The following is a 23,146-nucleotide window of genomic DNA, read 5'->3' as shown; positions in this document are numbered from 1 at the left end:
CATATACCATGTCTCCTTCAAAATTTTTGCCAGGAATTATTGGTACTCTCGACACACATGCCCGACAATACTTTGCCCATTTCAAGAGGTTCTGCTTCCTCAAACGTTGAGGTACCTTGTATCGTTGGGTACACCGATGTCATCTACGAAGACTTTGTATATCCACCTTCCCCTCCTGAGAATTCGGTGCGTCTGCTCCCCTTGTAATTTCCATGGTATACACACTCAACACCAGTAGGCCCGGGGCATGAAATCTAACGGAAGCTCTCCGTTAACATTATTTTCGGTGGGCACCATGGATACACTCTTACTAAGACTAGCTCACACCAACGCACATTAATTAACAGACGACAAGTTCCAAACGATCCAGAGAACAGGAAATCAACTGCTCCGATGCAGTAGGTGTCTACGACAGCGATAGTGTGCGTTAAACGTCTAGTGTCTTTACAACTATGAGATCCATTAATCCAGTTGGCAGGCGTATCACGAGCGAAGTAAATGTAGAATCAGCGTCCCTGCATCGTACGAAGAGAAAGTGAACGCTTTCAATCTCATTACCAAAGCAAACATATTAACTCAGAAATTCAGATAATCAAGCTCACCCAGGAAAGAGACCGTCTGTTGCTGAGGTTGGAGGAGCGTCAGAATCACGGAGACGACACAGAAAAGGATGGTCTCAATAAAAGCACACTACGAGTACGTACCCATCGCGTGGGGTTATCTTCGTACTGTTTACTACTTACTGAATAATTCAGAATGACATTGGAAGCCAAGATTCCTCTTTCGATTTGAACTCCTTGAAGGCATATTATGAGGGGCGCCTTGACGCCATGGCCACGGATCTCCAACAAGCGCGGCAAGAGCTGTCAGATGCGTTACGAGCTTCGGTTCAAGTTCTTCTCGACCACTCATCCGAAATGGCATCGCGATCACAGGCGCAACGTGTCGAGGTAGAGAAATTACAAGATATAATCAGAGACAATGAAGCAAAGATTGAGTCACTAGAGCGCAAACTTGTGAGGTTGTTTATTAGAATTACTTCATTGTGCTCACACGCTGTTCCAGGTTGAAGCTACTAATGAACTTCAGAGATCACAAGGCAGGTGTGATATCTTAAAAGAAGCCGTCAACCAGGCGAGAGAGGACTCCATACAGGAGGAAAGAATGGTTGAAGTAAGTTTTCTACCTTCATACATATTCAGAGATGTGTTATAAATGTAATTTCAGGCGCTAAAAGAGGAGCTGAAGAGAACAAACATGATTCTCGACAGTGGTTACAAAGGCAAGCAGAAAGAAGGTACTAAACCGATATCCATGCGTGGTCAAACAGCTTCAGTACGTGACCACACCCATCGTTATTCAAGTGTTTAAATGTGTTACCTTTCAATAGCCCAATTTAATCGGGATTCGGGTGCGTCTTTTCCCAAGACTTGAAATTATTGATAAGCCTGATTTTTACATTTGTAGCCGCGAATCTCAACGTTTGACTTGGATTCACCTCGACCTCAACCTCGTTTCTCTTTGCCAGCTGTTGAAAGAGCAGTAAGTCATATTACGTTTTTGTTCTGGATTCGCCGACCAATGTGACCACAGTATGGTAATTCTGCTGCGGTTACACCTAAGCATGGGATGATGACAAGCGAGGATATACGAAAGGCAATACTTGAAGGGCTGCACATGGTACAATCTAATATCACAAACCACGTACAGCACATAGTTCAAGGGTCTTCAACATCTCGACGACGGTCGTCGACTACCCGATATGTTGATCGAGCGAGAATGGTAGTGAGTAAAATTGTCAGCAGTGATTTCAATATAGTCATTCACATGCCTTCACAGCGCGATGTACGAGAGTTTCAACAAAAACTACTCGGAATTTTACGGGATGAAGACATCACGGAGGCCGTTAGAGAGCATGCGCATTTTGTTACCAAAGAAGAAAGCGAGTCTTTGGCAAGGAACGCGGACAATATCTCGATCGACCCCTTGAGGCCATTCTGGGACAATATATCATGCGAGTATAACTGTCTGCTCGCGGATCGTTTCACAGACATCTTTACCTCTTCCAACACCATGTACGAAGATTATCGCGAGGAAGTTAGTGCTCACTTTACCCAGCGTCTTAATAATCTCAGAAGAATGCTGTTAAAGTCGCATGTATTACAAGTCGACACCAATATATAGTATAAACATCTTATCTGCAATGTGCATCGTCCATGTAATTATAAATGAAAATACACGACTGCTTACTGTCCTGCCTGTTATATTGTCTGAGGTGGGCGCGATGTATGTTGGAAATAATCGGGATTTGATATCGTTATATTCGAGTCTCCAGTTCGCAGAGAAGTACCTGCGTTCCACCTGTGATGAAACACGGAAGAAGAAGAAAGGTGCAAAATTCAGCGTGCATGTGTTATAACTGGGTCGCCCCAATCATTTTCGGAATACTCTGAAATCGACTCGGTCGCCAAGGGCTAAATCGGCACACAAGCCCGACCCGACACTCTTTTTCCTGTTCCAAGATCTCAAGCGCCTGTACCGATTTTTTACAGTTCTCAGGACTCGTACACTACAGATTATAATGCTTGGTCATGACCTTTATTTCCTCAAGTTGCGCTCGTCGTTGCGTACGAAACGGAATTAGGGACTACGCTGCATTCAATATACACAAGGTTGCAATGACAATTGCTATCATTTATCATCCTTCTCGAGGTTCTCCAGTGCTGCTTCCAGGATGCGCTTTGCGTCCGACTTAGTTGCCTTGGCTTGATTTTGGTCCTGACGAGATACAGAACAATAATATTTAATAACCGCCTTGATAGCACTGTGAACTGGCCAACAATCCTGGAAATTTTGAAGAGAAGGCCATCGACCATCAGCCATGATCTATGTCTGGACTTCAGTTCCGCACACTTCGTCAATATTGAGACTATGCATACCTCCTCGCATATTTTCTTCAACTCGTCTTTATCCTGACTTTTGTAGTTCTTATTGACATCGATAGTAGCCTTGGTCACCACCTTGACTTGTTCCTACACATTGTCTCATATGGTGAATTAAAATATCGTTCATAAACCATATAACGTACTCGGAAAGCTAATATGTCGCTATGTGACCAGCCGCATTTTGCCAGGGTCTTATTCAATGGATATCCATTTGTCCGCCGACTGGGTTCCCCGGCAGGTTTCGGAATTACCTCAGGGGAGAGTGCCTGAAAGGGAGGTGTTTGATTTTTCAGCTGACGACGCCTCATCAAACGTTCTGATGAACGTGAACTGGAAATGGGAACTGCGGACGGTGCACGAGAAACTGTGGGCGATTGATCCTCAAATGCAACGCTTGTGTCTCCCTCTTCGGATGCACAGCTCGAATCTACGGAAACATCCCTGGAAGAAATGCTGCGTTCTGCCATTGCCTGACTCCTCAGATTCATAGACGGAACGTTCGACTCCACGGACTGATCTCGGGAGATTACTTGCGACTCCACAATGGCAGCATCGCTTGGGATGCAACGTTTTACACCTGCCAGAGATTGGGGCTCGTCGCCTTCTCCTGGAGTCTCTGAACAATCACGAGAAGGCGGCAGCGACGATTCTTCGGAAGGGCTATCGCTTGGCCGACGAGGGTAGAACGCGGTCCTTGCCAGAATTACAGGAGAGGGGACTTCGAAATATATGCGTGCATTAATGAGTGGAAGATGAGGTTGGACGTAGTTGTTAGAATTCATGTTTACTTTGGGACGATTGGAAAGAGTGTTTAAATTCAAAGCAATGTGTTCATTTATATGGGTTTGTTTCAGTGCACAAACATTTAAACCTTCTAAGGAACTTCATTATAATTACAAATGCACCATAGGTATTCTTCGTGAGCTGGTGTTTTGGATGACATTACCAAAAAAAAAAAAACAAGGAACAGTTTCTCTTGGCAATTTGAAGCCGATTGTTAGGGAGTGAACAAAACGACTTGATTTGGCGCGAAAGATACCACATTAGGGAAAATGAATGACCGTACCAGTAACGGACAGTTCGTAATAGAACAAGTACTTGTCTGTCTTGAAAACAGTTCATATATGGAATTCGCAAGTCAACATATGACTTGAATTGGCGGAAAGCAACCGCTTTAGGGTAATGAATGACCGTGCCAGTAACAGACAGTACATTATACTTGTCCATCTTGCTTGGAACCACTTCATATAAGGAGGTTAGCAGTCCTAGTCAACATTCAACACGCCCGACTCATTTTTGCACCATGTCTGCTCATTTTCTAGAAATTGAACGGAAATACATCGAGTATAAAGCACGTAGACAGTCTTTAAAAAGGGAGTCGGAGGTATGCACCTATATATAGCTAGCTGTTCAATACCTCTAACCACATATTATCGATGCAGGTAGAGACCCAAAGGGTTGATGTTGTAAGTGATCGACCATACCTTAGGCCCAGTGGGTCGGAACACTCATTCCCTCCAAAAGTCACGTAGCGGGTTATACCGAGAAGCAGAACTGGGCACTCAAAGGTTTGATCATAAGTTGCTGCAAATTTATTTCTTTTAAATCTTATCTGCATTTCTAGCCTAACCGAATCGATATTTCAAAGAGGAAACGATATTCTCAAACTTACTGAGGTATTATTGACTGTTCCAAATGATCCTTCTGTTAAGATGGTACACATCAAATAGGGAAATGAGCACCTCATCGGAAAAAATCGAGAACTCAGTGCAAAGATTAAGAATGCACAAAACCAACAGAGGCTTTATAGTCAGGTTAGCGTGATTTTTCAATCTACACAAGTCCTGATTTATTGATAGAATGCATTATTAGCAGCTTTCTCGATTAAAGGCCCAAAAAAGGATGCTTGAGTCTGTGAGTACAGTATTCCGCAAGTCTGATATTATATATTTGCTTACATTCAGTTCACAGAATAACATCGAGGCTACCAAAACCATTGCTGAATTAACGAGCATGCTCGATGATTACGTTCTTGTCAGGGTTTCTCCAGTTTCCCCTCTTTATCTTCACAGAATTATCTTATCCTTTCATTATCTTATCAATTATCTGATTAGATAGTTTATTTCTTTCATCACAGCCTTCTTGCTCCACTTCTTTCTAGTAAATTCTATATGATTCCTAGTCTTACTCATCCTTTTTCTATATGATGTCACTTTTATTCTTTAACCTTCCTTTATGATGTAATGTAGGGAATATTCTAGAATAGCTGTAGAGTATAAATACTGGACTTGTAGGTAGCTGTAGCTTCAGCTTCAATCTCTTAGGATATCCACTATCATTGGTGTGATCTCTTAGAACCATTGAATCTCTCTCACTCTCTTATTCTCTCTTTGCTCTCTTACTCTCCCTCTGCTCTCTCTCTCTCTCTCTTGCTTAATCTTTGTTGGTGGCCTTGTCACACTGATTATAGTGTTGCCCTGACAGAAGATTGAAGCTCTCTCAAGACAACTCCACCATCTCTCTTTCAACACCAAACTCTTCACCTCTTCAACCTCTTCAACACCATTACCTCAACCTTCTTCCTCCACTTCCAACCCACCAACCTCTTCATCAACCTCTTCACCAATCTTCTTACCAATCTCTACATCTCCACCAATCTTCAATATCCTCCTCAAAACCTTTCCTCAAGACCTTTCCTCAAGACCTTTGGCTCATCATCTTTCCTACTCTCTGTTGTGTGCTGTGTGTGAACTTAGTAGATAGGGATACCAACTGTTGGGGCAGACACAGTCCTACTAGTGTTCTGTTTTTGGTGGTCTAGGAAATATCCAGTAACCCTGTGATCCTAGGTTTAGAGCCCTGAGTGGTGTGACAACTGGGTATCCAGTAGATAGATATTTTTTTAGAATACTTAGTATAGTTTCAAGGGCACTTTCAGTAGATAGCTTCTCCCACACACACATCAGAGAGCCTACCTACCCCTACCCATGGACATGGACCCCTCCCAATTGCCTCCCACCACTCCTTCTGTGGAAGAGCTCATGCATCAGGTCCAGCTCCTTACCCAAGAGTTGAATTTTCTTAGACAGCAGCAGCAGTCATTATCCACTCCACCACACCCTCAGCAACCAGTCAGTCAGTCACCATCACTACCACCACCACCACCACCACCTGCTGCTCTAGATATTCACTCTTTCCCTACTCCTCATGTTGCCCCTTCCTGTTCACACTCTGCCATTAAAGTCTCACCTCCAGATCCATTTGATGGTTCTATGGAGAAGGCAGAAAACTTCCTCAGTCAGCTTAAATTATATTTCTATGGGAAAGGGATCACAGATGACTTTCAGAAAGTTATTTGTGCTCTATCTCATATGAAAGGAGGTACTGCTGGGAAGTGGGCATATGAGAAGACTAAAGTAATAGACAATGCTCAGTCCCAAGAAGGTCTTTGGGCTGACTTTGTTTATGAATTTAGGGAAGTGTTTGCAGATCCAGACCCCTCCAACACAGCTAAGCATAAAATGCACATGCTCAAGCAAGGCAGACAGACTGCTGATGAGTATGTTGCTAGCTTCAGGGCTCTGATCTCAGATACTGGGTATAATGATGCTGCTTTGGTAGACCAATTCAAGGCTGGGCTTAATGAAAATCTCAGGAATGCAGTCTACTATGTTCCTGACATGCCCAAAACCTTGGATGGATGGATTAAATGGAGTACTAGGCTAGATAGGCAGTGGAGACAGAGTGAGGCCTTTACCAAGTCTCTTTCCTCCTCCTCTTCTTCTCCCTTCCTTAAAGCCCCAACTCCCAAGGCTGTTCCTAAGCCTACTCCAAATCCTCCAGTCTTTTCCAATAGCAGCTCAAGGACCTTTGGTGCTCAGGCAAAGCAACCAGATGTAGTTCCCATGGAGGTTGACTCTGGATGGAAGTCAGTTAGGCCAATTGTTTGCTTCAAGTGCAGAAAGCCTGGTCATAAGGCTGTAAACTGCAGGTCATCAGTTAACATCAATGCTATGACCCATGAAGAACTGGCTGACTACTTTGGGAAATTAATCTTGGAAGGCAAGGAGCAGAAAGATGAGGAAAAGAAAAATTTTTAGAAGCACCATTGGTGAAAGACATGTCCCAATGGAATAGATTTAATGTACTAGAAAATGAAATTGACAGACTTGATCCTCAGTCTTCAGATTCTGGTGCAGAAATCATGTCTTCTTCTTCCTCTCTTTCTACCTTCCCTGAAAAAATCTACATCCTCAACCATAATCCTAAAACCTCTACCCATTTGTCTGTCATCTTAAAGACAATGGACACAGAGAAAAGGTTATCTGTTGATGCTTTGCTTGATTCTGGAGCTACTGGCCTCTTTCTGCATTCTGGTTTTGTGAAGTATTATAATCTCAACACAAGAAAACTTCCTAGAGCCATTCCAGTCTATAATGTTGATGGTACTCTCAACAAGAGTGGCTCTATCCATGAGGAAGTAGACTTAATTATGGTACACAAAAACCATACAGAAAGGGCCACCTTTGCTGTTTGTGACTTGGGAGACAAATCTGCTATCATTGGACATACTTGGCTTTGGCACCATAATCCAGATGTTGATTGGAAGACAGGGGATGTCCAGTTTATTAGATGTCCCTCTGACTGCCAAATGGAAGCCAAAAGAGCCAGAAGAAAGAGGCAGAGAATAGCTGCAGTCAAAAGGAGGAAACTCCCTCAATTTGATGAAGAAGAAGATGATTCTATTGAAGATTCTTCTGATTCTGAGATTGAGCCTGAGGACAGAATTTTCATCTCATACCTTCATCCTCAGAAGCAGTCTATTAATGCTACTTCTACTATGTCTCAAAGATTAGCAGAAGAGTCTCATCAGCAAGCTGATTCTCCTAAGAAAACCTTTGAAGAAACTGTCCCTAAGCACTATCACCAGTTTAAAGGTGTTTTTTCAAAGGAATCTTTTGATAGGCTACCAGACAGGAAGCCTTGGGATCATGCTATTGAGCTGAAACCTGGTTCTGAACCTTATAGATCCAAGATTTATCCTCTCTCTCCCAATGAACAAAAGGAACTTGATGCCTTTTTAGAGGAAAATCTGAAGTCTGGCAGGATTAGACCCTCCAAGTCACCTATGGCCTCCCCTGTATTCTTTGTCAAGAAGAAGGATGGATCTCTTAGGCTTGTCCAGGACTATAGGAAACTGAATGAAATGACTATCAAGAACTCCTACCCCCTTCCATTGATTTCTGACATTATCACCAAACTCAGCAAGGCCAAATACTTCACCAAACTTGATGTTAGGTGGGGATTTAACAATGTCAGAATCAAAAAGGGAGATGAATGGAAAGCAGCCTTTAGAACCAATAGAGGGCTGTTTGAACCATTGGTCATGTTCTTTGGTTTAACCAATAGTCCTGCTACCTTCCAAACTATGATGAATGATATCTTTATTGAGCTCATTGATGGAAATGTTGTCATTGTCTACATGGATGACATTTTAATTTTCACTGAGACTCTTGATCATCATAGAGAGGTAGTCAAGCAAGTTCTGCAAATCCTAGAACAGAACAAACTCTACCTTAAAGCAGAGAAATGTGAATTTGAAAAGAAAAAGATTGAATATCTTGGACTAATCATTTCACAAGGCAGGATTGAGATGGATCCTGTCAAGGTAGAGGGAGTTTCTAAATGGCCTGAACCTGAAAATGTCAAGGATGTCCAATCATTCTTGGGATTTGTTAATTTTTATAGAAGGTTCATAGAGGATTTTGCAGACATTGCTAAGCCCCTTCATGAATTGACAAAGAAAGGAACAGTCTGGAGATGGAGTCTTAGACAGCAGGAAGCCTTTGACCAGTTAAAGAAGAAAGTCACTTCTTCACCTGTCTTGATTTTCCCTGATGATAACAAGCCATATAAAGTTGAAGCAGACAGTTCAGATTATGCTACTGGGGCTGTTTTATCTCAGGAAGGATCAGATGGGAAATGGCATCCTGTAGCCTTTATGTCTAAGAGTCTATCTGAAGTAGAAAGGAATTATGAGATCCATGACAAAGAGATGCTGGCTATTATCAGAGCACTAGATGAATGGAGACATTATCTTGAAGGAACCCAACATTCCTTTGAGATTTGGACAGACCACAAAAACTTAGAGTACTTTATGGTTGCCCAAAAGCTCAGCAGAAGGCAAGCCAGATGGTCACTCTTCCTGTCCAGATTTGATTTTACTCTTCATCATAGGCCTGGTAAAAGATCTCTTAAGCCAGATGCTTTGTCTAGGAGACCAGATCATAAAAAGGGAGAGAATGATAACCAAAATGTAGTTCTCCTCAAACCTTCCTACTTTAAAATCCAGGCTCTCAAGCAGGGTCATGCTACCATTACTGGTGCAGAAAATGATCTTCTTAAGAAGATTAGAGAAGCTAAGGAGATGGATGAAAAGGTGGTCAAGGCAGTTCAGGAGCTCAAGAAATCTTCTACCAAGAAGATTGAAGGACAGGAATGGTCAGAAGAACAAGGCCTTATTCTCTACAGGGGGAAGGTGTATGTTCCCAAGGACAAAGATCTTAGAAGAAAGATTGTGGAACTGCACCATGATGCCTTCATTGCTGGACATCCAGGGAAATGGAAGACAATTGAGCTAGTCTCTAGGAATTATTGGTGGCCAGGAATGTCACATTTTATTGCAGCCTATACCAGAGGTTGTGATAGATGCAACAGAACCAAAACCTTTCCAGCCAAACCTCTTGGCCTTTTAATTCCTACTGAGATTCCCTCTGATGTCTGGCAATGCATCTCTATGGACTTTATTATGGGGTTACCAGAATGTCAAGGGTATAATGCCATTATGGTGGTTGTGGATAGACTTAGTAAAATGATCCACATTATCCCTACTACAGATGAAGTCACTTCTGAAGGGACAGCCAGACTATACAGAGATTATGTCTGGAAACACCATGGCTTACCCATTAAAATTCTGTGTGATAGAGGTCCACAGTTTGTCTCAAGGTTTATGAAAGAACTCAACTCAATACTTGGTATCCAGACAGCCTCATCTACAGCCTACCATCCCCAAACTGATGGTCAGACTGAAAGAGTTAACCAAGAAATTGAGCAGTATCTTAGACTCTTTATAAACCATAGACAAGATGATTGGGTTGAATGGTTAGCTCTAGCTGAATTCTCTTATAACAATAGAGTTCAGGCTTCAACCAGGCAGACACCATTCATGCTCAATAATGGCAGACATCCCAGAATGGGCACTGAACCCCTTAGAGATAGTAAAATGGACACTGTGGATACCTTTGTGAAAAATATGGAAGAAGCCAGGAAAGAAGCAGAGTCTGCACTTAGAAAAGCTGCTGATGATATGGCTAAATTCTATAATAGACACAGAGGTACTCCAACTCAGTACAAAGTTGGGGATTTGGTATGGTTGGATGGCAAGGACCTCAAAACTGATAGGCCCTCCAAGAAATTGGATGATAAAAGATATGGGCCTTACAAAATTACCAAAGTTATTAGCCCTAATGCCTATGAGCTTAAGCTGCCATCTACCATGAAAATCCATCCAGTGTTCAATGTGGTTAAACTTCTACCTTATCACCCAGATATTGTAGGAAGAAAGCCTCCTTCTAGACCACCTCCTGTCATTCAAGGAGAAAATCCTGAGTGGGAAGTTGAATTTATCAAGGACAGCAGACTTTTTAGAAACAAACTTCAATATTTGGTCAAGTGGAAGAACTATCCTAATGAAGAATGCACTTGGGAGCCTGCAGAGCATTTGAAAAATGCTTCTAAGGCTATCAAGGACTTCCATGCCAAACATCCTTCAGCACCTAGAAGGATTTCTGCTGTGACCTTTGATAGACTTTTTTTCACTCCTATTATTAACTTTACTGAACCTCCTCCTCTTCTTAAACCCTCTAAACTAACCCATCCATGTGCACATTGTGGAAAATGTGCCTTAGAGAGGGGGTGATGTCAGGGTTTCTCCAGTTTCCCCTCTTTATCTTCACAGAATTATCTTATCCTTTCATTATCTTATCAATTATCTGATTAGATAGTTTATTTCTTTCATCACAGCCTTCTTGCTCCACTTCTTTCTAGTAAATTCTATATGATTCCTAGTCTTACTCATCCTTTTTCTATATGATGTCACTTTTATTCTTTAACCTTCCTTTATGATGTAATGTAGGGAATATTCTAGAATAGCTGTAGAGTATAAATACTGGACTTGTAGGTAGCTGTAGCTTCAGCTTCAATCTCTTAGGATATCCACTATCATTGGTGTGATCTCTTAGAACCATTGAATCTCTCTCACTCTCTTATTCTCTCTTTGCTCTCTTACTCTCCCTCTGCTCTCTCTCTCTCTCTCTTGCTTAATCTTTGTTGGTGGCCTTGTCACACTGATTATAGTGTTGCCCTGACAGTTCTCAAGGCTCAAAGCTATCATCGACAGCTTGAAGAGCTGCAAAACTCTTTAAAACAAGTGACCGAATGTGTTATATGCTTATCCTATATGAAAGACCCGGCAATGTAAGCGATGATTTTGAACCACCAACCATTTACCATGTCGACTCACTTTGATTTGCTTTCAAGGTTAGCATGTGGTCACTTGTTCTGCTCGACGTGCCTTGGAATAATAAAGGACAAGAACGACTTCTTTTGGGACAAGGATCACAAATGCAGCATTTGTCGCACCCGCGGTGCTATTCTGAGTGGTCCAACTAGAGTATTCCGACAGATTTTCTCAGTGTTTGAACCCCAACATGCGTCGCCACCTCAGGAAGAAAGTCTCCAAGCAGGAAGTCGACACATAGCAAAAGATCACGCCACAGACAATGACAGCGACTCAGCCGATAGTGATGATTCTACGTACTCGGCCAATAGTGGTAACTCTAGCTATATGGATGAAGCGAATGGAAGCAATGTCGAATAACTCGATCGATGGAAAACCAAGCAGTGAGCTAGAAAGCATGACGACGCTCGTCACCATATACAGAGTCTGGTCAGCTACATGATTAATTGGGTGATCCTTGTAGGTTTCGAGGTGGGTTGGAGGGGAGGCGAAAATGGACAATGAATTTATACATGCCTCGCGAGACGTAATCAATCAGTTTATTATCTGCTGCGTACTGCGTATGTGAAATGAATGTCTTCCCGAAATCCAATCATCTAAAAACATCGCAGTATCAAAATGCTGGCAGGTAGGTTATTTTGTTACACAGTGTATCAACACACTGTAGTACTTCAACATATCTGGGCTCAGTGGCGAAAATAATTCTTAAAGAGTGTCAAATATGTTCCTTGTAGATTCACTGGAGGAGGGAAAAGAAGGCGCGTGAAGTTGACTATGCGAGCATTATAATAACCAGGCCACGCCAAACATTTTCGGAGTGTTCCGAAATCGAGTCGTTCGCAACCTCCAGCAGATCAGCAGCGCGCGTCGCCGCCGCCCCTCGTCGCTCTGCACCCAACCCTCAACCTCCAACACCTCAACCTCGCTTTACTGCCCATCTCGTTTTCCAACCCCTCTTCCCCACCGTTTCGTGCCTCAAGGCCCATTCACTCCGTTTAACCGTCTGTTCGTGGATCCACCACCAAGGTGCCTGCGCTTTCCACAGACACTCAACCGCCACCAGCTCACAACGTCACGGAAATGACTCGCGCCGTCCCGTTCTTGATCGGGTTTAGGTGTTGGTCAACTACTTCATTTTTTCGGAACAAATTTCTGATTCGGCGGGGTATGTCTACTTGATAATACAAGCTACGAAGACGTGGCATGAAGGGGATGAGGATGGATGAAGCAAGGACAGAAAAATAGGCTGGAAATACGCATATATGAACACAGAGACCTATATGGTTGACACGGCGAGTGGGAGGAGAGCTGCAATAGGTGTTGGCGGCATCGGGCAGGCGTCACAATCTCCTCAAATGTCTCAAAAAAAGGCTTTGTAGAAAGCGGGGTCGAAGCACCTTCCAGTAGGGAAGAGAGATCAGTTGGGTTTAAAAGGGCAAAAGAAATAGAAGCGGACGAGAAGTCGGGAAAGTTTGAAGCATTCTCAACGTTTACAGCTAGCAGAGAGGGCCTGCTGTGTCCGATGGGGGCCGGCGAGTTCAGATTGAGCGTTCGAAGCAACACCTTGTCTCCAAAGTCAGGACTGTTTTATTCCTGCCATCTCCGATGGCGCCAACCTTTTTCGATCCCACATGAGATGGTTGAGAAGGCCCAAAGACGTCCTCGCAACTAGGTGCCGTGTCTCGGGTTGTTGGTACACGGGCCATGTTGAGTGCAGCTCGTGCTTGTCGATGATGATCGGTGCTACGGTGGAGGAGACGACGGATTTGGCTTTCCGTAGGAATCCTCTGTGCACGGATAAGGCTTTCCTTTCCCAGAACCGAAGCTGAGGGAACTTGGCTCACAATTTAACCTGGGACAGTAGGCGTGTGGCAACGTCCAAGGCTCGACTGGCTGATCCTTGATGGCTGGCTGATGCAGGTGCTGCAGCCGTTCTGACCATTGCAGCCAGAGAGGCGCGCCATGTTTTATTTTTGATTGATTGATGCGGCGCTCTGACGCGCATCACAACGCGATCCAACCCTTGGGATTTGCAGGCCAGGAAGACCTTGCGACTGTGCGAAGAAGCGAGGAATAATGCACTCTGGCAGTATGTCATTCATCGATCATTTTTGTTATATTTGCTTGATCACTGCTCTAGGTTTACGATCGACTCTTCGAAGACCTTCTTACCCAACCTTTTACGATATTGCTACGAGACACCAATGGTTCATTGGTGGATCTCAACAGTCCTCTGGGTTCATTGAATGGTGAAGCGCATCATCATTTGGCCCGTGCTTCAGTTTGCGAAATTTCCTTTATGGAGGAACCCGTTTTGATGTACTTCATGCACTGGTTAGTCCTCCTAAACTGGTTGGCCAGACTGCTAAGCATTCACAATCACAAACTCTAGTTCTTCATGATTTGGTATCATTTAATTTTTTCAAACAACAAGAAGGCCGTCGGTTACGCCTGGAATCTGATGGGATTCGTTGCTAAACTAGCTCAAGGAGTATGTTTATTCCATGCATTCGACTACATCTTCTAACCCACTATTCGACATATCACAGCTTGGACTTCGTATGTCACAGTGTTCTTACTCGTTGACCACTGATCACATCCTACCTCGTTGCAGACAAAGAAGCACCTAAAACGAAAACGTTACCGTAAGAACACGAAAAACGACGTGCAGTATTTTGGGAGCTGCTTAATATGGATTGCCGTATGGTGAGTCTTCATAAAGGATTAAAGTTGTGTACTCTACCCATTCCTTTCGTGTTACCCAGTCGCTATCTTTGGCGAGACCACCATCAATATCTTTACGACATGTTGATATAAAGCCACCCACATGTGTGGGCCCAGGTCTATATGTACCCTATGCAAGGCGTCAATGTTACGTATGGCGATAGCAAGGTAATCTGCTTCACTTCGACACTACCCGCATCTACTAATTTGCATCAGGTCCTCAAAGATATCAATTGGCAAATTAGACAAGGTGATCGATGGCATCTTCAAGGATCAAACGGTACATAAAGCGACTATAATCGAAATTGAAATTTTAATCTAACACCCGATCCCTTTTTCGCAGGTTCTGGACAACGTTCCTAGGTCCTTCCATGCATCCTTCCTTCCAGCGCGTAGTCTCCTAGCTCTTCGGCAATTGGCCCACGAAAATGCACACCCACGGCACATCTGCGGAGACTCTTAGAAGTTGTATCTCCAGAGATGTTTGACGCGTTTCCTCGGCGACATCCAGGAATGAGCGTTTGGGAGCCGTCACAACTGGTTTTGATGGCGGATTCGTACCTCGAACACGCAACGCGCGCATAGAATCACAAAAAATTGGCAGCGTTGGATGGGTCGATGTTGCCGAAGATGGACTCGAACTGGATCTAGAAGCTAACGAAAAAACAACACACATTGAAGCAGTAAGAAAATGGAGGATTGAGAGATGTTGGGAAGTGCACAAAGCTCTCGGACCCCCCTCACGGAGAAAGGATACAGGGAATAACGATAGCACCAATTTGAAAGCTGCCACGCGCGAATTGGCTTCTCATCCATTCAGTTCGCTATCCGCTGGCGAGCAGCGTCTTGTTCTTCTGATGCGGGCGTTGGTGTGTCGACCACCGGTCATTCTCCTGGATGCTTTGTGGAGTGGTATGGATGCCGAACGAAGGTGTCAGTCAGGAACGAGCCGTGGTGGTGATTACTCATTGGGAAGATGAGGTTCCGTAACGTCAAAATTGACATGCCCTACACAACCTCTGCCGCCCTCCAAGAGCTACCAATCTGGTACCATATTGGAACCAACCCGCAAAGGCGAGCCCTCAGTAATGGAGTTCGAGCGGAGTGCCTCCGGACAGTGCACAATATCTGCACCGTGGGTGATGTGTTGACACTATCGTGCTTAGCCTGGCCCCCCGAACACATTTACTCTAGCCAATACAGATGCGCCCTATGTGCTGCCGCAAAGAATGAAGGGTGTACTCGCCCAGTAAGTTGCTGCAAGCTGCTGCAGAGCTGCAACAGCATTGCTGAACACGCTGAACCCCAAATAGGACCCACGAGTACCACAACGCAGGGCCCATGACCAGCCGGTTCAGAACTCGTCGATCATTTATTCACGTCAAACCAGTGCTGTGCAAGGCACACACACTGGTAATTTGGATTGTGTTACTGACAGTCGTTGCCTTATGCCTTACTTGATTGAAAAATAGTGTTGGGCGCAAAGACGACGTCATTGTGCATACCTCTGGCGAGAAGACGGTGCCAGCGCCGATGGAAGATATTTTGATGAGCAGTCCTTTGTGCGTCCTTTTCGTGTCCCGTAATTTTACCAAAATTGCTGATGCCACTTTTTTTTCGCGCGTAGGATTATGTGAACCATTATGTTTGGTCGCGAACGGAACCAGGCCGGTGTGCTCATCGAGCTGAAGCCAGCATATGCTATTGATCCGACAAATGAGGATGATCTTGTCGCTGCGCGCAATGCGCTCTGGTGCGTCATGCTATAAACATCCAAATTAACATATTTTGATTACTGACATTGCTGGGTACAGGCCTATAGTGGAAGAAGCGAACAAGGTCGCGCCAGCGTTCAGTCGAATCTTCAAAGAGATGATTTTGATCGCATCGCCAAACAAGCCACTTCCACGCGCGGGTAAGGGCATGGTGATGCGCAAGGCCGCGCTGGAGGTGTATGCGCAGGAAATTGATGATATGTGAGTCTAGTCGCCCAATACGAGGCATTGGCGCTCAAGTTCTGTTTATATTCTTTAGATATGCGGAGGTAGATGATGCAGCGGAGAGCGATAGCGCCGTGCTACCCATGTCTTGGGATGTGGACGGTGTGATTGAGTGGCTGAAGGAGCAAATCGAGGACATACAGTCTTCGGATTCAGAGGATACACCGTTTTCGGTGTCTGAAGACTTCTTTGCGCAGGGTATGGACAGGTACGGTGTTTCATCTCCCATATACTTTCTTTGGCGTGTATTGACGATTAATCCACCTGAATAGTCTGAGTGCGACTATCCTGCGTCGTCGCATTGTCGGCGCCATGTTCGTGGCGTCAAGCTCTGGCTCCCATTTTGATAATGATTCCGAGGCGAAGACTCTCAAAGCTGCACAGCTTATTACGCAGACAACGATCTATGCACACCCAAGCATCGAGAAGCTCGCGGCGTTTGTGGCGGGTGTGGTACAAGACCCAGAACGATTCGTGGCCGTAGCGAGTCGGGCTGACGCTGTGGACGCGATGGTCGGGAAGTATACTGTTGGGTTGGGGGAGACTGCTACACACAAGGCTGGATCGAGTTTGGGGTCTGCCCCCGTCGATAAAGGGAACATGGTCGTTCTGCTGACGGGGAGCACGGGGAACCTCGGCGCACAGATTTTGGAGTCGCTGTTGCGAGATGGGAGGGTGCAGAAGGTGTATGCCCTTGATCGGCCTGCGTCTGTGTCGCTGAGCCAGAGACAGGCGGAAAGGTTTGAGGATAAGTTGCTGGATGTGACGCTGTTGAGCTCGTCCAAGCTTGTGCCGTTGGAATGTGATGCGGCTCAGAGAAATTTAGGGGCCGCTCAGGAGGTGTATGACGAGGTAAAGTTTTTTTTTTCCTGGTTTCGAAAAGAATGGCGGTTAATTGTTTTTTCGTCTGTTTCTTTTCCAATTTTTGTAGCTACGCAGCTCGGTAACGACGATAATCCACAACGCGTGGAAGCTCGACTTCAACCAGTCTCTGTCCTCGTTTGAACCGAACGTCCGAGCGACGCGCAACCTTGTTGCTTTGGCGCGGTCAAGTGCGCATACTGCTTCACTCAGATTCGTATTCACATCGTCGATCTCGAGTGCGGCATCCTGGGATCAGAGTCTAGGCGCGTATCCAGAAGAGATTGTTCTGGATTCGCGGTATGCAGTAGGGAATGGGTATGGGGAGAGTAAATATGTCGCCGAGAGGGTGAGTTTTTTTCGATCGTTTTATTTTGGATGGATTCTGATCTTCCTGCGTTGTATCAATTAGATCCTGGCGCAGAGTGGACTGAATGCAACCTCGTTGAGGATCGGACAGATCACAGGCGGCGCGCCAAACGGGGCATGGGCAACGAGCGACTGGTAGGCCCCAGAAACTGACTGATGCGCATCACCACGCTCTGATGCGCATTGCCGCTCTGATACCCACCGCCGCGTCCTGATGCGTATCGCCGGCCCCAGATGTGCATTGCGCGGGATTGCACAACCCGAAACGCAAAAGTACCGCGGGAGTATACAGGACACCAACTTCGGAGGGTATATGATATACGATGGTGCACCAGGTGTGCGCATTGTGCGGGAGTGCACAGGACACTGACCGCGGAGGCATTTAGGACATATGAGGGTGCACAGCGCAGGATGAGGTATAAGATGAGTCCTGCACCTGAAGGGTATGATGCAGATGTTGATGAAGAAGATGTGGTAGTGTCCAAAGGTACTTGCAGCATAGTAATCGCTGTAGCCCGAGGATTATAGAATAATAAATCCCTTTCATTTCATTCTGCTTCCAATATTAGTAAAATGGTGCAGATTCGATTATTGCCAAGATTCATTCAATACAAATGATAGAATCAAATCATACGGTTCCCTGTCCTGGTCATCCACCCTCGCGGTCCAAAATCACCCACTACATCCCACCGTTGCTGTCTTCGCTAGTTCATTTGAACATCGATATCGTTCCGTTCTCCGTTTCGCATCTCGGCGTCGGCATCGTCCCGTTCGTTGCCTTCCATCTCGATATCGCAATCCTCCCCATTGTGCATCACGACATCGTGGTCGTCCGCCTCTCGATTTTGCGCGCTATCTCCCCTCAACCCATCCACACGAGCCGCCGTACTGGAAGTAGCATCCCCGCTTCTTTGGTCTGCGACTGTGTCGCCGTCGCAAACGACGTCCATGTTGTCATCGTTGGTTTTAGTATCTTGAAGCATATCAAACTGTGAGTGCAAAAAAAGAGAATGCTTACTTACTTGGTTCACCCATTTCTCTTTAGCTTGTAGGTTAAATATGTGTTTGGATTGGAGGTTGGGTATAGCACTGGAATGGGTGGAAGATTGAAGGTTTGATTTGGTTTGGAAGATGGACGCGTTTGGCGCGCGTCACCAGGTTTTGAGTGGCGGGCGTTTTCCACGCCCGTTTTGTTCATCGTGGGCCGCGATGAGCTCGATATCGACATTTTTCCAATGGATTAGTGTTCTATCTGTGTTAATGTGTATATTAATACATTACTTATCACCTATTAGGCGCCGGAACGATGATCATATGTTACATTCTGCTCGCGTGGGCCAAGACATTCGGCCCCTATCGGCCGGTCATGTAATTAACCGGTCTCCCTGATTATTTCTTTTAAGTGAAACGCACTCGTAGTTTGTCTCACTAAATAGTAGATAGCGATTCAGTATATAAAACTAAGTCTGTGTATATCATATATCATGCTAACAGTTAGCAATCTAATACATCGAGTAGCTGCACAGACGATCAACGTTTATCTAAGTAAATCCTATCAACGCGTCGTCCCACAAACAAGGGTGGGTGATGGCGAGGGTGTGGGGAGTGTTGCCCGTGCGCGTCATGGAGTGTAGTCAGAGTAATAGGGACAACATGGATGCCACCACACGACACACACGGTGCATGTCACAAAGAACGGCAGGGGTGGCGAGAAGACCACGACTGCGCGTCGTTGTGGGAAGTAGTGACGGGGACGGCGTGGAGCAGCACCATGAGACGCAGTGCCGTGTGTTGTGATGGGCGTGGTTGTCGTGTTGGACGGCAAAAGCGACGGGGGTGGTTACACCTGCGTCTCATGGTGGCCGAAATTCGACCCTCATGCCTCGAAACTCAGCGTGCACTCGGCCTAAAGCTCAATGCCTGAAAATCTTGAAATACAAGATGACCAACGCGAGCACAACGAAGAATATGGCGATCGCGCTGACCAGGACACGCTGCTTGTACATTCTGTAAAGAAAACGAAAGGCAAGTCAAAATCAAAGCCGAAGTGTGAATAAAAGTCGAAGCAGAACTCACTGCCTACTCATCCTCTTGAATGTCCTCGAAGCTCTCTCGATATTTGTGTCCGCCGTGCCAAGCTACAAAGTGCACTCAGCGCAAGTTCAATCCCTCGAAGTACCGCCTTTCGTTGATCTAATTGCCAGAGCCAGACACAAGCTCAGTGCATTGAAATAGAACAGATAAGTTGCTTAATACCTCGCTTATATCAGAAACAGTAACTCACCGCCGACCTGCGCCCCGTTAGCAGCGGGCCTGCGGCTCCGACATCGTCAGCGGGCTGCACAGTTCAAGGTCTTGTCAGCGACGGCTTCAGCAGCGTGGTGTCAGTAGGCGACATTGCTCTGGTGTGCGAGACCCTCACCGTCGACTCAAGGAGCGTTGTACAGGACTGCCAGCAGTGTCAGGAGTCAGTCAATGTGCGACAATGTGCTTGACAGCAGACTCACGGGGAATGCTTGTTGAACTGGGTGAGGATGTTGTCGGCCGCTGTGGGGATATCAGTACGTGTCGACGGGTTGCTATGCGAGGGACACGCCGTTGTGTTGAAGGGCGCTGTACAGGACTGCCAGCAGCGTTAGGAATCGAGGTGCACAGTGAGGGACGGGGCAGGCTCACCTTGTCAGGCCGTCCATTGTCGGTATCGCTGTGAGAGGACCCAGGATAAGAGAGGAGAGAAGGTGAGGGGAATGAAGAATTGGAGTTTGGTGGCAAGAGCAGGTACGCCTGGTTGAGAAGGCAATGTACTGGAGAGGGCAATGTACTGGAGAAGGCAACATACTGGAAGAATCGGAAAATGCTAGGGTGACGGAGCGGGTCGGGGAACTGGGCCCGTGGTTCATGCACATGACCACCTCCATACCTGAACAGCAGATGGCACCTCACGAAGCCATACGCCCAACTCGGACAGCGAACGTTGGGAACGAGGAGGTCATCGCTCGAGGCGCCCCAAGGAAGTTTCCAAACGTTACACTTCGCGTCAACCCTTGCAACTAACTACCCAGCAACACCATGCGGCTGCAGATGTCGAACATATTCGACCAGACGAATCGTACCTTCAAACCGAGGAAGAGGAGGAGGAACACTATGAGGAGGAAGAAGAAGCTGAAGAAGATGAAATTTACGAAGACGAGGTGGAGCAGGTGCAAGAACCAGGAGCAAAAGGGACGGAAACTGGTCGACATTCCCGAGATTCATGAACCTGAGCTCGAAACGGCCGAAGAACAAGAGAAGTTCTATCATGAGGTTCGCCTATTCTACACTCATATTATCCCTGTGCGACGCATTTACAGTTGGTCAAAGCCAGAGAAATTGAAAGGAAAAAAGCTATCGCTGAGGGAAAAATGGACAACCTACTGGTCCCCAAACGACTGGAGGATGCGATATCTATTGTTGGGACATGTATGCATACGTGCCCTAGATTTGAAAGGTATCGACGCGAACGTGAAAACAATCTGTTTGAACGGGAAACAGTGAGTGCCTTCAACCTCGTATCCTCATGAGAAAACTACTCTGATCACTTTCCAGATCCCTGGCACCAAAAGGGTCAACCACAACGATGCAGTCAAGATGTACGAGCGTGCAGCTGGCGACAACCTCCTATCTACGCCCTCCACACTTTCTCAAGGTCAGTCAGATACCCACACCTCTACAGCGCAATCTTTAACATTGTACCCTCAGTGCACACTTGACTACCTCTTTCACAACCTTCTCCCCCGTGGTGGTTTCTCTGCTACATTCAACTTCATCCGAGATGGTAGCCGAGCTGTCCGCAATAATTTTACCATGGAGCACATCACAGGCCCCCTTGCAATTGAATGTCACGATTGCTGTGCTCGTTTCCACATCCTTGCCCTTCATTTCGAACGCGATAGACCTGGGTTCTCTCTTCCCTTGGAAGAACAGCAGCTCATGAACAGTGCATGTATTGCACCCGTTCCATAGTCTTGTTACTAACAGCAAATGTGAAGCTCTTCAATGTTTGAAAGAATTTTACCAAGATCAACGCGACAGATATGATTCCCCAACGGAACTCGAAATGCGCGTGTACCACCGACTTATCCATATCCGTGATCAGAAGGAACGCCATGAAGACATCCCTGAATATATCCTTTCGCACCCCGTTTAACCTATCTCCCTTCCCTCGACTCCTACGATGGCTCTTCTACCTCCAAATCCGTTGTTGGATCACCTCCGCAATTCCTTGGAACGATCATCCAGTTCGCTATCACCTTCGGGCAGCCAGGAACTTCTGAGTCCGTTGGTTGTCGGCTCACCTACTGCCTCGCCGATGGGTTCCTTCTCCATCAAAAACTTCACGCCTCTGTCAACATCCCAAGCGCCAAGAATATTCATACCGCCATCCCCACCGAAGACGAACGGAAAGGGTAAGGCACCGGACCTTTCAATATACGCCTGGCAGCGACTTGCTTTGCAAACGAGAAAAAATATGGATGTTGTTGATAAGAAGAGACGGATATCGACGAACGGAGGTCGGGCAATAGCGTCTATGAGTGACGGTCCATCTCCAATGAAGAAGAGGGCGCGCAAACGCCTGTCGAGCGAGTATCGCCTGCCAAGGACGGATAAAGACCTAGCAAATCGTTTCAAAGAGGTGCAGACTTGTTTCTTTCCCGCGTTATTCCATCAATGCTGTTTTTATACATGGTCCTGACTCAAATTTTCTTTTTGCTCTCAAACCATGCCACCGCCTATACAGAATATATCGAGAACATGAACTTCGTTGGGCACAGGAGGCGTTCCTTCAAGTCATCCGGAATCACATCAAGGTTCTAAACGCGTCAACACTCCAAATGCCGTGGCACATTTGGCTGGCCATGAACCCAGAAAGCGATGCTGCCGCGATCTGGTTGGAACGCAAGTTCGACGTGCCGGATTCAGGAACTTGGCAGAACGAGAACGTGCTTTCAATACCTATCTCTTCGGCTAATGGATCAGCGAATGGATACCCTGGTGTCATTGTATTTGAGTGCACGCCTTTGGGCGATGTCACAGACAATTTGGAGAGGTACGTCAACAGAGTTCGCATTTCCCTGTTTGTAGTCTAATAAAGGCGCATTACATACAGGAAGTATCGTGTCCTGGACGATTATGCCCGAATGCGAGAGATTATTAAAGCTTTACCTCCCAAACGCCACTTTATTCCTTCTCTTCTTGTAATCTGCTGGACGGAGGGTGAACAGACTCCAGAAGAATCTGATTTCTTTGATATGGTTTTATCCACCGCCTCTGCAAATTGTAATTTTATTATCTCTACTTGTAGCAATTTTCTGTCGGAACTCATTCGTCGCAGTCCCATAGGGCATTGTTGTTGATGATATGACATTCTTAGATCAAAGCTGCATTCAGTTTCAAATGTGAAGCGCCCATTTACACAAAACAAAGCAAAATATAAAATTGTTGACTAGAAGTACAGCGAAATGGATTTGGATATCACCATTAGGGTGTCGAGCATCTTTCCTCCATCAGCAGGATCGAGTTTGCTCTTCAGAATATGGATACCCGCCGCTCTTAATCCAATACGGAAACGGGACTGGATTGAGTTGAGTTCGAGTGTCAGGCTGCGTTACCGGAAGGATGACATTGCCCAG

The 23,146-nt window shown here is 45.8% G+C and overlaps 6 protein-coding genes across 6 annotated transcripts; 4 read left to right on the top strand and 2 right to left on the bottom strand.

The window, feature by feature from the left end:
- Positions 1 to 57: 57 nt before the first annotated feature.
- JR316_0006565 (uncharacterized protein) lies at positions 58 to 2,184 on the top strand (the record flags this gene model as incomplete). The annotated part of the gene is made up of 12 exons (XM_047892311.1): positions 58 to 186; positions 239 to 286; positions 348 to 422; positions 479 to 535; positions 589 to 696; positions 756 to 1,016; positions 1,066 to 1,173; positions 1,228 to 1,335; positions 1,391 to 1,411; positions 1,468 to 1,542; positions 1,594 to 1,785; positions 1,840 to 2,184. 12 exons carry the CDS (start codon positions 58 to 60, stop codon positions 2,182 to 2,184), a joined length of 1,527 nt encoding a protein of 508 aa, XP_047749660.1.
- A 507-nt stretch (positions 2,185 to 2,691) lies between these two features.
- Positions 2,692 to 3,727, bottom strand: JR316_0006564 (uncharacterized protein; the record flags this gene model as incomplete). The annotated part of the gene is made up of 3 exons (XM_047892310.1): positions 2,692 to 2,778; positions 2,940 to 3,032; positions 3,089 to 3,727. The coding sequence occupies 3 exons, from the start codon at positions 3,725 to 3,727 to the stop codon at positions 2,692 to 2,694; spliced, it is 819 nt and encodes a 272-aa protein (XP_047749659.1).
- A 12,163-nt stretch (positions 3,728 to 15,890) lies between these two features.
- JR316_0006563 (Adenylate-forming reductase Nps11) lies at positions 15,891 to 17,616 on the top strand (the record flags this gene model as incomplete). The annotated part of the gene is made up of 6 exons (XM_047892309.1): positions 15,891 to 16,000; positions 16,062 to 16,223; positions 16,282 to 16,455; positions 16,520 to 17,099; positions 17,179 to 17,457; positions 17,521 to 17,616. 6 exons carry the CDS (start codon positions 15,891 to 15,893, stop codon positions 17,614 to 17,616), a joined length of 1,401 nt encoding a protein of 466 aa, XP_047749658.1.
- A 565-nt stretch (positions 17,617 to 18,181) lies between these two features.
- JR316_0006562 (uncharacterized protein) lies at positions 18,182 to 18,512 on the bottom strand (the record flags this gene model as incomplete). The annotated part of the gene is made up of 2 exons (XM_047892308.1): positions 18,182 to 18,450; positions 18,500 to 18,512. 2 exons carry the CDS (start codon positions 18,510 to 18,512, stop codon positions 18,182 to 18,184), a joined length of 282 nt encoding a protein of 93 aa, XP_047749657.1.
- A 1,869-nt stretch (positions 18,513 to 20,381) lies between these two features.
- JR316_0006561 (SAC3 family protein 1) lies at positions 20,382 to 21,663 on the top strand (the record flags this gene model as incomplete). The annotated part of the gene is made up of 5 exons (XM_047892307.1): positions 20,382 to 20,513; positions 20,540 to 20,677; positions 20,828 to 21,007; positions 21,063 to 21,453; positions 21,524 to 21,663. The coding sequence occupies 5 exons, from the start codon at positions 20,382 to 20,384 to the stop codon at positions 21,661 to 21,663; spliced, it is 981 nt and encodes a 326-aa protein (XP_047749656.1).
- A 27-nt stretch (positions 21,664 to 21,690) lies between these two features.
- JR316_0006560 (uncharacterized protein) lies at positions 21,691 to 22,856 on the top strand (the record flags this gene model as incomplete). The annotated part of the gene is made up of 4 exons (XM_047892306.1): positions 21,691 to 22,149; positions 22,289 to 22,563; positions 22,609 to 22,793; positions 22,819 to 22,856. 4 exons carry the CDS (start codon positions 21,691 to 21,693, stop codon positions 22,854 to 22,856), a joined length of 957 nt encoding a protein of 318 aa, XP_047749655.1.
- Between the last annotated feature and the right edge of the window lie 290 nt (positions 22,857 to 23,146).

This window comes from Psilocybe cubensis, chromosome 5 (genome assembly GCF_017499595.1).
Source record: "Psilocybe cubensis strain MGC-MH-2018 chromosome 5, whole genome shotgun sequence".
Classification (NCBI taxonomy): domain Eukaryota; kingdom Fungi; phylum Basidiomycota; class Agaricomycetes; order Agaricales; family Agrocybaceae; genus Psilocybe; species Psilocybe cubensis.
Note: the sequence above shows the minus strand (reverse complement) of the source record. Positions and strands in the feature narration are given on the sequence as shown.